This window comes from Vipera berus, assembly GCF_964194415.1.
Source record: "Vipera berus genome assembly, chromosome: 1".
In the NCBI taxonomy this organism is placed as follows: Eukaryota; Metazoa; Chordata; class Lepidosauria; order Squamata; family Viperidae; genus Vipera; species Vipera berus.
In genome coordinates, this window is record NC_138202.1 from 196,686,005 (window position 1) to 196,700,743 (window position 14,739).

At 41.5% G+C, this 14,739-nt stretch overlaps 2 protein-coding genes across 2 annotated transcripts in view; one reads left to right on the forward strand and one right to left on the reverse strand.

Moving 5' to 3' along the window:
• SERTAD2 (SERTA domain containing 2) overlaps positions 1-14,650 on the reverse strand; it is a 35,284-nt gene extending 20,634 nt beyond the window's left edge. Inside the window, exon 1 of the mRNA XM_081313665.1 lies at positions 14,543-14,650. The gene's annotated coding sequence lies outside the window, so the exon portion shown is untranslated. The remainder of the gene's footprint in view (positions 1-14,542) is intronic.
• LOC308659735 (peptidyl-prolyl cis-trans isomerase A-like) lies at positions 4,058-4,894 on the forward strand. The gene has a single exon (XM_081313666.1). The coding sequence runs from the start codon at positions 4,203-4,205 to the stop codon at positions 4,695-4,697; it is 495 nt and encodes a 164-aa protein (XP_081169792.1). The 5' UTR covers positions 4,058-4,202; the 3' UTR covers positions 4,698-4,894.
• Positions 14,651-14,739: the final 89 nt, after the last annotated feature.

Consider the following 14,739-nt stretch of genomic DNA (forward strand, 5'->3'; position numbering starts at 1 on the left):
GCTTCTAGCCCTGAAGATGCATAGCTGACCCTTACAAACACCACACCGATGGAAAAACAATAGCTGTGTACCTTTAAGACATCTAAATGGTATAGAAAACGTTATCTGCTCTTAATTAATTAAACAACCTTAGCTGAAACAAAGAACCATGACTCTAAATTTTAAAAAGGTAAAGGTTCCCCCGCACATGCGTGCTAGTCGTTTCCAACTCTAGGGGCCGGTGCTCATCTCCGTTTCAAAGCCGAAGAGCCAGCGCTTGTCCGAGGACGTCTCCGTGGTCATGTGGCCGGCATGACTAGATGCCAAAGGCGCACGGAACGCTGTTACCTTCCCACCGTAGTGGTCCCTGTTTTTCTACTTGCATTTTTACGTGCTTTCGAACTGCTAGGTTGGCAGAAGCTGGGACGAGTAACAGGCGCTCACTCTGTTACGCGGCACTCGGGATTCGGCCTGCCAAACTGCCGACCTTCTGATCGACAATCTCAGCGTCCTAACCCACTGAGCCACCGCGTCCCTGACTCTAAATTAAGTAGACAATATTTTAAAATCCGTACAAAACATGAGCAAATCATGAGCAAAACCATTACTATCCTCTTTTAAAACTTTATACCTGAAAAATATTTGAGGAAAATATAGTAAATAAATAAAGCTGGATAATCTTTTAACCCTTTGCTAGTCTCAGTGTAGGAAGGATGTTAATTATTGATGTATGTCACTGTCTAGACAATGTAATTTGTGCATTCAAAATCTCTTGAATCTTCGGGCTCTCTTCTCCAGTGCAGATATCCATTTTACATTAAAAAAAAACAACTAATGAGTTTTGAACCTCCATTCCAAATCACTTGGCATTATACTAGTTGGTTTCCCTCCACCCATATTAATAATTACTTGGCTGGAGCCTTTATTTTTAATCCTGGCGAAAAGTCTTTTCCCTAAAGATGCCTTGTTTTTCTCCTCACAGCAGACCCTTAATAAAATGCACTAGGGGAGATGAGGTGAGGTGAAACAACAATATTTAGTCTGAAAGCTCAAAACTTTGCTCCTATCACTGCATCAGAGCTTTGGTGGTGGTGGGGGGGATTATTTGATCAAATTTAGAAGCCAAATCAGCTAGCAGGAGAAAAAGTTCCACTGATAGACATATGTGATTTACTTTTAAATAAATGCATAAGGGATTGGTGAACCAGTATTGTAAAGTATAACACCAGAAAAGTTACATGACTCCCTCACCTCCTCCGGTCAAAGGTAAATAGGGACAACTGTAACACTCTAATAAATTAGAGTAGTGATGGGGGGGGGGAAACGAGGCACTTTCATCCCTAATAACATTCTGAGACTTAACATTATAGGCAGTCCTTGACTTACAACAGTTCATTTAGCAACTGTTCAAAGTTACAATGGCACTAAAAAGTGACTTGTGACCATCTCCCACACTTAAGACAGTTGCAGCATCCCCCATGGTAACATGAACAAAATTTGGATGCTTGGCAACTGGTTCACACGTATTGCGGTGTCCCGGGTGTTAGAATATGTTGTTGAAAAAATGGTTTGTTTAACAGAGTATTATTAATACACAGTGGAAGTTGTACTGGGACTTTTAGGCAAACAGTAATGCACTAACACGAGTTTTATAACTTATTTTTACTCAGACAACAAAAAGAAACACAGTAAGAAATAGTCCAAGTATCAATCCAGTATCATGCACATAAAAGTCAGTCCATAAAAACATAGTATCAAAATACAAAAGCTGCTTACCAATATCAAAAACAATATACACTGTAGCAAGCAGTTGATTCTTGAGAGAATAAATATCAAGTTAGCAAACAAGAGAACAAGAGGTATCCAAACACTAACATCAAACACATATACAAGAGCAACTACGTGTAACATCTAACTCTCTTTTATGTGGAATAATTACAGCCACACCCTTAGGCCGTTTAACTCCTTAAAGGTGCTTTTACTCCATTATATAATATTGTCACCCAAATCAAGTTTAATCTCTAACACCGGGGTCACGCGATCTCCTTTTGCGACTTTCTGACAAGCCAAGTCAGATTCACTTAACAACCGTGTTCCTAACTTAACAACTGCCGTGATTCACTTAATAAATGTGGCAAGAAAAGTTGTAAAATGGGGCAAAATTCCCTTAACAAATGTCTTACTCAGCAACAGAAATGCTGGGCTCAATCGTGGTCCTAAGTTGAGGACTACCTGTAGTTGACCTGAAAGTCTCTTTCTGAAGCACTTTTTATTTTAGGGGTAGTTTTCAACGTTGCTGTCAGCCAAAGTTTATACTTTAGTACAGGGTTGTCAAACTGCCGGCCCATGGGCCAGATGCGTCACGCCAAAACTGCACCCACCCGATTGCCGGCAATGGGGAAAAAGTCATGTGACATCATGAGTTTGACATGCCTGCTTTAGTATAACTCCTGGGGAGGGGGGAAGAGGAGCCTTTTGAATCAACGTATGTACAGCCATTTGATCATTTTGAATGCTACTTTTAAAACATCTGAAATGCTCCATTCGTTTGTTGCAGGTCTTAGAACCACCTTGTAAGGAGTAGCATGCTCACAGAACAAATGGGGTAAAAGCAACGTGGATCTGAAGATCACTTTGCTAACTTTTCACTTGTTTGGTCAGGAGGGAAAAACTGGATGGGTTTTTCAGTGGTCAGCAATCAGATTAGTGCCTTATGCCCACAAGGGGTTGGGATCGCTGTTCTTTTTCTTTGCAAGAGCTATATTCTCTGTTAAGGACAATTAAGAGTACACAAGGGGCAATTCGGATGAGGACAATGTTTTGTTGGAAATGAATTTGGGGGAAAAAAACATATGGCAGTAATTAAAGGTTCTACATGAACTGCAATAATTCAGTCATACAATTGATTCTGAAAATACAGACTTCCTTGATTCTATGACCATTTACACACATTATAAACCACTCAGAGCCAGATATGACCAGAGTGGCATATAAGCCTTAGCAATTAATTGCCCCTGAACTTAACTGAATGTGGAATGACTTGAATGCTGGAGATACTCATAGGCCAGAACTAACTAGGATAAAATTACTTAACCTTTCCCCCTAATTCTTTTCCTGCAAATGGCCCTGACTTACTTTCTATTTCATAGAGCATGAAAAAACTGATTTGAAGATATTCACCCTAGAGGATACAATAAAATTAAATGTCCCTTGTTTTCTTTTTGTTTGTTTCTCGTTTTCCTTCTACAAATGCTGTCCCACTCTCCAAACAGATATCCTTTTGATTTTCCCCACAATTTGCACGTGCGTTCTCTCTCATACACACCAGCTTTAGTTTAATAACATCTTTTCAATATCAGTTCTGCTATATTTGGCCAGCCTTAAATTTAAAAAAGTTGAAAGCTGAGGCCACCAGACATAATCTGTAGCTACTAAAATGGAAGATCCACTCCAGGATCTGTTTTCATAGATTTTATTGAGCCATAACTTGCTTGGTTTGCTTGCTTTTGACCTAGTCATTGTGGCATGTAAACTATGCTTTATAGCTTTAATGTCATGCATGACTCAAACTCTTATACTTTGTTAAAGCAAAATATGGTTAAAACAAATCTTGGCTGAGAATGATGTGTGAAGCCAACTAATTCTATTTTTTTTCTCTCCTGACAATATTTTTCTCTTCTGACACCAGATTCTCAAATACGCAGGGAGGCTGGAAGATCAAACTTTAATATACTGCTAAGCACCCACCATGTGAAAGGCTAATATGTTAAAGCAATGCTTCCCAAACTTTTTCCTTCACTACCCACTGTCACTTATCAGAAAGTCATTATTTAGATGTCCATGTTGTTTGTGACTGGATAATGGATAATGGACCATAAGAAAGGCTGAGCGCCAAAGAATTAAGGCCTTTGAACTATGGTGCTGGAGAAGACTCCTGCGAGTCCCTTGGACTGCAAGGCGATCAAACCGGTCAGTCCTAGAGGAGATCAACCCGGACTGCGCAGTCCTAGAGAAGATCAACCCTGACTGCTCTTCAGATCCTGAAGCTGAAACTCAAATACTTTGGCCACCTAATGAGAAGGAAGGACTGGCTGCGCCGCGCTCGCTGGTGTGGAGTTGTGGTCGCTGGTCCCGATCTGTGGCTGGCGCCACTTTTTTTTGGTGTGTGTGTATAATTTAAAACTTTTACATTTCGCTCACGCGGTGCGTTCCCTCCCCCAGCTATGCCTAACCCTCTCGTGTTTTTCGATGTCGCCGCCGACGGACAGGCCCTCGGGCGCATCACCTTCGAGCTGTTTGCAGATACAGTTCCAAAGACAGCAGAAAATTTCCGTGTGTTGAGCACTGGAGAGAAAGGTTTCAGTTACAAGGGATCATGCTTTCACAGAGTCATTCCTGGATTCATGTGTCAGGGTGGTGACTTTACCCGCCATAATGGAACAGGCGGCAAATCTATTTATGGCGAGAAGTTTGCCGATGAGAACTTCATTCTCAAGCACACAGGCCCTGGCATTTTATCTATGGCGAATGCTGGTCCCAATACAAATGGGTCTCAGTTCTTCATCTGCACTGAGAAAACTGAATGGTTGGATGGGAAACACGTGGTCTTTGGCCAAGTCAGAGAGGGAATGGACATTGTGAGGAAAATAGAGAGTTTTGGCTCAAAGAATGGCAAACCGAGCAAGAAGATCATCATCTCTGATTGCGGAGATATGTAATAACATTCTTGTTGTCTTAACAAATCGACCATTCCTTCTGTAGTTGGGGTTAGTCCCCTCTGAATCTTTATGCTCCTGACTTACTGCTGCGTTTCTATTGGGTTTTGATTTCTTGTCCCTCACAAGTCCAGCTGGACTGAAGACAAATTTGTTTTCAAAATGAAATAAAACAAGTTAAACCAGAAAAAAAAAGAGAAGGAAGGACTCACTAGAGAAGAGCCTAATGCTGGGAAAGGTTGAGGGCAAGAGAAGAAGGGGACGACAGAGAATGAGGTGGCTGGATGGAGTCACTGAAGCAGTAGGCGTGAGCTTAAATGGACTCTAGAAGATGGTAGAGGACAGGAAGGCCTGGAGGAACGTTGTCCATGGGGTCGCAATGGGTCAGACACGACTTCGCAACAACAACAATGGATTTGTTGTCATTAACACCCCTCCCCCAAAAAACACTTTTACCCAATTCTGGGTAATTTACCCAGGTTTGGGAAACACCATATTATTAAACCATTTACTTTTCTAGATTTGACTAGTTTCACCCATCTCTCTTCCCATTGCCTGTGGAACACTACAAGCTCAACCATATTCTAAGTCCAGATCTGGAGAAGACCCTGCTAGGCCTTGGAAGAAATGGCCGTTTCCACAGACACTGCACTCCCTTCACAGAACTGAAGCTATCACAGAAGCTGCCTCTGGTTCACATCTCGAGTCTACTTGGGTTTAGGTTCCTGGATTTCTGAAGCAGAGCGCTTCAGCTTTCAAATTTACCTTTATAGAGATGGCTTGATAAAGAGATTTTTAAAAGGTGATAATGTTTTAGCAGGGGAATAATGAGATGAGTAAAGCTTCGTTTTGAGTAATTTCTTCAGGGTGGATGCGTGTGGGAGGGGGAAAAAAATAACAAATTCTCTACCTGTGAGTCCTTAGGATACAGAGGCTTAGTATTTTTTAAATCCATGTTTAGGGTTGCCATCATTGACTATAGCTGAGTTTGAATGCTTTCATGCGGTTATGATACTTTGAGAATGGCCATCCTGGCCTTGCGTAAAATTTGCCTCTAATTTTTTGCTTGGTACATTTCAACTCTGTGCTTCCGCCATCTACAGAGAGGTGTACGGTCCTTGAGTCTTTGGGTTATAATAAAGCTATTAGTCTTATAACACCTTGAAAACCCACTAATGTGGCTAACCCTCTGGAAGGTGTCTCCTTAGGTCTCTCACTTTTTTCCTGCTATTGAATTGGTTCTACTTCCTCCAGGCTGCTGGCAACCGGCCAATATGCTTTACTGCTCAGCCTTATTTATCACTCCACCCTGCTTCCTGCCAACAACACACACTCTCTGCAGAAGCTTTTTTCTACACCCACGCATCTTGCAGCCCCTTCCCATGCCTCATCTTCTCAGTAGTCTTCTAAGTTCCCCTTGTTCCCTGTATCCTTTGATCTGAGTTTTTTTTAATCTCCATTCAGTCCAAGTACCTCTCTTTCTTTCTCTGGCCTCACAGGGACCATTACCAGTTCTGCATTCCTTTGCCTTTCATTAGCTTGCTTACCAACTTTTCCAACTATATAGCTAAAACAGTGTTTTAGTTTAAGCTTGCAAGTCCCCTCAATTCACTCAGAGGCGTCCGTAAACATAATATACCTCCTTCTATTTATCAATATCACATTAGTTTGGCCATCTTGAAGAAGGAATGCAAGATCATTAAGTAAATGATAAATCAATCCTGGGAAACAGAAGGGGTGAGAAAGAAACTCAAGATAGCCCACTTTGATTCTCTTTGGTATAAGAGAGGCCAGAGGGACACTCTGGCAGGTTTTCAAGGTTCTGTTCATATGTCCTATAGCAGGGGTAGGCAACCTAAAAGAGCCAAGGTTGCCTACCCCTGTCCTATAGCAACAGAGTTCCAGTAGTCCTTGTCTCGTCTGTTCTCTGACCTAGCCTACTTCAAAGGGCTGACAAAGATAGCCTGTGATCAAGTCTAGAAAAAGGAGATTAGAGATCTTCTAAGCAAGAATGCCCAGGCAAGAAGTGTCTGAAGGCTCAGGGAGGGGGGAAAAACTAAAGAAATAAAAAAAGGTGCCAAACTGAGTTTCACACTATTTGGTCACAGGTTCTATTTGCCAGTCAGACAACTAAATTGGCTTGAAAAAAAATCTAGGTTGAGTTTCTAAGCCAGCCATAGATTCTACAGAGAGAGCTGCCTGCTTCCATGCATGCTGTTGCTGGCATGCAAACCCTGTGTTCTCTCTCACAAGGTTGTCCCAAGTGTGATGGGGAATATCATCACTGTATCTTCCTTAATCGCTAACCAACTATCCTAATTTGAAATAGCCTTTCACACTGAATTGGATTTTGCTTCACAGGAATAGTAAGCTTTGCACTGACTGCTGAGTGAAGCCTAGATGAGAAGGCATCATTGTATTAGGGGGTGGGGACCTATAATGAGAATGAACATTAGAAAAGAAACTTTCTTACATAATCAACAGAAGAACAAATGGAACTTTCTCCATTATGACATACTTAAAACAGCGGCACCATGGTGGTTCACTTTTTTTTTCCTGGTTCCTTTCTTGAGGCCATTTAAATCTGTCTTTTCTTTTTTACTGCAGTTAAAGGGAAGAGGAAGAAAGTAAGAGTATAGTATTGTGAGATTGCATCACACATATCAAGTTTCATTCACACTTGGAACAGAAGGCAGCTATGTAAGATTTAGAAAAAAAAGAAGAAAAAAGGAGAAGTGGGGAACATATTCTGGCAGGAGGATTTTGTGCAACAATAAGTTGATCTGGATTCTGCTTCTCAGACAGATGGAGAGGCAAACACAGCAGCCAGAGATCAATAAAAGGAAACACCAGTTGGGGAAATCAAGAAACCAAAGAAAAGTTTGTGCCATGGCAGAAAGTTCAGTTATCTGGAATACAAAGTGTCCCAAAGTCAAAACACTGATGCCATTCAAAATAAGGATCTCCATTTTGCAGATGATTCAAAAGACAATGTCGTAACCTTCCACGTGCACGTTTCAGCTTTCTGCAATCTCTGTCTTATAAATAAACCTACCTTTATATTTTATTCTAAAGACTTCCATCCTAGAGTCCTTTGGAATAGACATTTAAAAATCACCATTCAAAGTCAGCAAATACTGTAAAGGTGAAAGAAAAGCAAGGCAAATTGTATCTCACGTAGCTTTCTTTTTAATTTGAGGGGGGGGGGGAGGAGAGAAAATGTTAGCATGGTGCTATACAGACTAAATTTGCTTTTTAAGAACTTTGTTGCATAGCTACCTGCATTTCATTAAATCCAAGCTACCCCAGGGCATTTCAAAACTAGTTGGACCTGCTGACTGACTAGCTGTACAATCTGATTTAAATAGGCTCTTTTTTTCAACAACCCCCCCCCCACTTCAACATATCTGCATAGTTTACCTACCATTGTGGGTGTTTCTTCCTATATTGTTGCTCACTTTGCAGAAGCTTGAACATGGGAAACGAAAATACTCTGCATCTGACACAGGAGCCACCTCTATTTGTCAATAGTACTGAGAAAACAAAACTGAAAGCAAAAAACCCGAAGAATTCCTTCTCTTTTCATAAAATCGTAGAAGCTAAAATAAGTTTCTGTAGCCTGCATATGAAATAATTTATAAACTGAACTGCGCTACTAGTGCCTCGGTTATTCGCTATCCAGAAACACAAGTATTACTTTCCCCTTCGAGCTCTTTCCGTATTTCAGCAGTTAAAATGGGGCACACAATTTCTGATGGTTTGATACCTCCTATGGCTTTGTGCATTTCAAATGTGTGGCTCTCATTTTTGGAAACTTTGTGATTTTTCTTTTTTAAAAAAACAGCAACTGCATCCATTCCACACTTTCAAACTTTCTAAATTCAGTCACAAAGCAGAAAACTGTTTGCTGTTGAAATTAATTAATCTGCTACTTTATTTGGTCCCACCATTCTCTGGATCTACTCAAGCAGGGGTGTCGAACCGCTGGCCTGCGGGCCGGACGCATCATCCAAAAGCTGCGCCCACCCCATTGCCGGCAATGGCAAAACCGTCCCAATACGTTGCACGACGTCACGTGATACTAAAGGAACACCTTTTCCCAAACCTTATTTAAGTCAAAGAACCTTATTTAACTAGCTTTTAGCAAAAAACCCCATATAACTAATCTTCTCCACGTAAGTAACAAAACACTTCATTCTCTGTCCATTTTTAAATGGACTTAGAATGGGAATGAGAAATACAATTTTACATTGTACTGTATATTTTAATTTGTAATGCTTAGCAGAGAGATCTGCTTTGGATCTCCCAAAACAATTCCCAATCCCATTACAGATGTACAAAATGATTAACAACAGACCTAGATTACTAGAAAGTTCCTTAGCACTCTAAATAACTTTCTGGCATACAGGGATACTCAAAATTTCAATAAAACTTCTCAGTAACACCGAGTTAATATTACACTTCTTTTGTGTCCTCAATGTTATATAATAAGGACTGGATCGGGGAAAGTATAAATCAGCCACTATCATCCATCTCTATGAAATAAAAAGGGGACTGGGTTACTTGCAGAATCAGATTTTCTTAGAAAAACTCATGGAAAAATATGAAGGCAACAAGCTAGTTTTGCATCATTATGGGCTGAAAACAGAACTGGTTGTGTAACAAGCAACTTTTGTGTCACCTGGTCAGCAATAATGGCTGAACTTACCAAAACCTCACTCTGACCTTTAGTCATGTGACTGAGCCATGAGTGTTCAGAAAGTAAGCTATTCTCATAAATGTTAATAAGAATATTTGGATTTTTCTTATCTAAATCCCTAAATCTAGTACTACTAGGCCTGAGTGGCAAAGAATTCAGACAATCATTATATAATAGCAAAGATCTGATTATATTCCACGTCACTTTACTGCCAACTAGTGGTTGCCTGGTTTTTGGCAGCCTAGATTTCCTTGCCCTGCTTAAAATGTTAACTTTCATGGCATTTAAATAGGATTAATTTCACAGATTAGCAATTTAACTTAAGTAAAATGGAGTGTCAGGTTAAGGCTACCCTCCTTAGATATTGACAGATTATCTGCCTCTTTTAAGACAGAAATTAATCAGGCCCTCTTTTAACGAATGCTGATTTGGAGTCAGTAATTTGCCACAGCAATAGACTGTCAAAAGGTGGCCATCTAATTTTTTTTATCTCCTTCATATCTTTAAAGAGTTTTGCCGAGGTGGGGAAGAGTTATTAAAACACATCTTATGGTTTTAACCATTCTTTGAATTCAAGGCAGATTATCAAATTAAGCATGTTTGAAATAGGAATCCATGCTATTCCTAGTAATTTCTGCACCAAAAAACTGCACAACCCAACATGGAAAGCAAAATCTGTCAACTCAGTTTCAACTCTAACAAACCACATGCATTGGAATAACAAGTTGGGAAAAGCACTGGAGATAGTATGGCACACATAAAATAGCCTTTTAGGCTGCAATATCTTCTCAACTCCACCAAAGTTAAAAGGAACTAATTCCATTTAAGGGTTAGGATTACGCCATCAATGCCCAAGCTTATAATCATCAGCTCTATCATAATGACTGCATTTTATGATTGATGCCCTCCTGAAGCAAGTTGATGGAACAGATTAGCCACCATGAAACTATACCACACCATGGTCTAGTGCAGGGGTCTTCAAACTTGGCCCTTTTATGATTTGTGGACTTCAACTCCCAGAGGTCCTCAGCCAGCATGCCTGCCTGAGGAATTCTGGGAGTTGAAGTCCACAAGTCATAAAAGGGCCAAGTTTGAAGACCCCTGGTCTAGTGGTTAAAGCACCAAGGCTAGAAACCAGGAGACTGAGTTCTCATACCACCTTAGGCACGAAAGCCAGCTGGGTGGTTTTGAGCAACTTCACTCTGTCTCATCCCAACCCACCTCGCAAAGTTGTTGTGAGGAAAATAGGAGGAATAGGAATTATTAGATATATTCACCACCTTGAGTTATTTATAAAAATAATAAGGGTGGGATTAAAGAAACTATAAAATAAAAAAAATAAAACTGCATTGCTGAAAGTTGGGTGATCATTTATCTTGACCAGGCATGCCCAACTCGCAGCCGTGGACAGCTAGTAATGCAGGCCCCAAAGATCATGAACTGTTAATATTATTGTGTGATTTATATACATTAACTATGAAATATATATTTTATATCCAGACCAAGACAATTCCTCTTCACTCAGTGTGGCCCAGGCTAATCAAAAAGTTGGGCACCCATGATCTAGATGAGGAGACAGAATACCAGAGCCTCATTCACACCATAGCATGCTCTCCTCCCTTGCCCGTTCAATTCTTTGCTTCTGTTCAAACGTCAGCCTAAATAAAGGGTTTTTGCTCTGGGTAATAACGGAACAATTAGCAAAAATCTTGCTGATTATGGGAAAAATAGATCAGCTGTTCTTATGCCCTAGACTTATTCCCTCCCTGCAGTCATTTACACTGGACCTTGCACTCACTCACTGGCTTTCCTTTAGTGCATAAAATGATCTTTGGACTCTGTAATCAGAGCCTGCTGTTTCTGGCATAGTTTCTTTTCTCTTTCCCTCTCCCCCCCCCCCCCCCCGCCCCATTTTGGCCAAGAAGCTGTTGCAACTGGCGCTGTCTCCATTTGTGTTATCTTTTAGACAAAAACTGTACTTCCAAAGGAGGCACTAAAGAGCCCTTATGAGAGGGACAGAAGAACACAGCTACATTTTAGAAATGTTAGTCTCACTTCTGATATAGTGCATTCTCTAATAGAGATGAGGCGAATGTAAAATTCACAAACCTCACTCCATTTAAAATGTGCAAAATATCAAATGAAGCTCTGTTGTACTTTTCACACTGATGTGTCATACCAAGAGTGAAGAATGAAGATTTGTCAGCAAAGTAGCTCAACTGACTATTATTATGTAAGATCCTTCAGAAGTTTTAAATTCAGGGGCAAACTCTTTTGGTACGTGCACAAAATCAGTATCGTCATTAAGGTAGGTTTTAAAAATCTGGTATCTAGATGACTAAAGTAGTTTTCCTCAATATAAGCTTTTTTACCTGTTTTTTTATGTTGGAAGAGCCATACTGTATTTTTTTTAAAAAAAGGGGAAAGAAACATTTTTAAAAAGCTAAACTTGTGATACAGTGTGAAGACAGTATATCAGTGAAGTTTTTGTACTTTTAGACGACTCTACTTGTACAAGCCGTCTTATTCAGAATAAAAATCATTGTATTAGAGAACAGGTTTTCCTATCTATTTTAGGTAACATATGAGAAAAAAAATGTAGCACAGAACATTTTAGGAAATGTTCTATTGTACACTTGGTACAAATCTCAATAAACATAATTACAATATTGGAAAATTCTTATCTCCTCCTCCTGCTGAAGACAAACCTCTTTTATTAAATGATGCAGATAAAGCCCCCAAAGGAAGAAACTCATTGCAGCTACAATTCCTGTTTGAACAATGGAAGTGTTCCCTAGGATACAGACTCATATATACCTGTCTGGCATCAAAGCTGTTAATCCCTTCTTCTTCCCCAATACACACTGTCAGTCGGAAAATACTTCCTCTTAAACTTAAAATTGGTTTCCTTCAATGGACACCAGTTTGATTTATTACTTCAAGAAGAAAGAACGTAGCAGGGCACTGCAGAGTTTCAGATTCGATTCTAAAAGATGCCCCCTAAAGTGCAAGGAACACAAATGTAGCACCTGCCTACACAATCTACAATTCTTGGGGAAAGGATATGGCTGCTTTAAAGAGTTGCCCTAAAAAAAGGCAAAACAACCGAATTTTCTTCAAGAAGCTTTTGCAAAGAAAGGTAAGGGGGTGGGGAGAACGGGGATGAGAGAAGGCAGTGCCCCTTTCCTTGCTTTGCAATACATGTATCATATATACTCCAGTAAAATAAATACTACTAAAAAATATTTCCTACTGCATCAGACAATTGATAAAACAGAATAAATAACTGAACGGTTTCTTCCTGCCATCTTTTCTGTATCCCTAATAAAGATACCCGATTTGCCACAAATTTTTAGGGAACGTGTGAGGCTGCAAGAGACAAAAAGCTGAAATCAAGGGCAAGAAGTCTCTTTGAGTAGCACAGGCCATAGCCCAATTGAATCACATGGTCCATATAGCAACACAGTAGCCTTGCTCAACACCTAACCTCCAAAAAGACTACAGATCCCATCTTCTCCACTCGGCACAGCTGTTGGCTATGGAAGCAGAATTTGTAATCTAATGTGCCTGGAGGCCAGTACAGTATAAAGGCTGATTTACAGTGTCATGGGCTAGGTGGGAGGGGGAGTGGTTAACACAAGGTTGATCTTTGAGCCAACACCTGGATGGATACAAAGTCTAGGGCTAACTCAACACTATTTTTCTGCCACTTTCAACCCAAAAAACCCCCAAAGTCAGTCACGGAATAAACCTAATTGTGTATACTTGATATGGCAGTGGAATCGGGCCCTTTACTCCAAGCATTTACAAAACTTCACAGAAGCCAAAAAAAGAAGCATGTTTCTTTGGAACAGCATGCTATGGGATCTCAAGGGAGCAAACTGGAGGGGCTGACTCTGATTAAGAATTCTGAATGGTCACTATTGCCATTTATTTATTTATTTATTTATTTTGCATGAACTTTCAGTCAAGTGAAACAAAGTTGGAGAGCCGTTTCAATTAGTCTTGCCAACTTCTGCTCGGTGGTGCCCCTGCTCTATGCGATTCAAGGAATGAAACTCAGCATTTCATATTCAAGAGCTGCTTTTAAAACCCACTGCAGCTTTTAGGGTGCCAAAATTATAACTATGATTTTCCATTTATATCAATGCTTCTGTCCCATACCAAGACACAGAAGATTAACCCAGCTCTTTAATAACCAATTGGAATATACATACTTACAACCAGGCTAAAATGTTACATTGTACAACCCAAGAGACAGCTCTTTAAACTTCCTCCTCCGCGGGCCATCGTGTCCTAATCAAACGAACAAATAATGCACAAATGCTCTGAGAATTGGGTTTTGCTCACTTAGAACCCCAGTTTAAGGTTCCGTTCCGCCCCCGCCCCCCCCCACCGGTCTGCTTTTTTGTCCAACATCAGAGAAACCCGGTAAGCAGCTTCTGCATCTCCAACTCCACACAGCAGACGTTGAAAATGGTCAAAGCAAAAAATGCAAAGTTGCGCTGTAAAGATGGCTCTGAAAAACTCTCCCGACATATCACCCTCGGGAAGAGCGAGGAAGAGAGAGCGACAAAACGTGCACAGTTACATTCCTGCCGTAAGCCACCCGCGAGTAGGCACGCACACACACACACACACACACACACACACCTGCTTCGAGGCACATCGGGCCACCTCCGACCCCTCTCTCGCACGTTTCGGGATTCGGCGGTTTTGTGGGCAGAAAAGTAAACTCAGCCAGCCTCTTCTGACTGCCCCATCGGGTCCTCCCGGGAGGCGAGGGAAGATCTCTATCCGAAGGGTTTACTACAGGGGAGGGGGGGGGGAAATCCAGTCAAGACACAAGAAGAGCCGAGTTTCCCCGAGCTTTTTCTCGCCGACGTCTTTCGCCCCATCCGGCTTACGAGGACGGCATTTCTTAAGCCAGGCGCCCCCCACCCCCCGAGATTTGCCTAGAGTCCGTCTCGCCGCCCCCGCGGACCTCTAATTCCCCCCCCGTTTGCTGACCCGAGTCAATTACATCCCCCCGTCGGATCGTGCGTGACTCCCGGCGACGAGGAAAGATGGGGAGGGGGGGTGGCTCCCTCCCTCCCTCCCTCCCTCGCCCACTTTGGCCCGCTCCTCTTCGGCGGCGAGTTGAACTTACCACATGCAGTTTCCTCCCGAGAACTAAAGCATCGGGGTCTGCCTGCCCGCTGCCCGCTCCTAATCTTCCACTCGCTCCATATGTCACTCTCCTGGCCCGAGGGAGGGGGGGCTGACGGTGGGACAGAGGAGGAGGAGGTGGAATAGGGTGTGGGGGGGGGGCGGGGAAGCGAATGCCGCTCGGGGAGGATTTAAGCC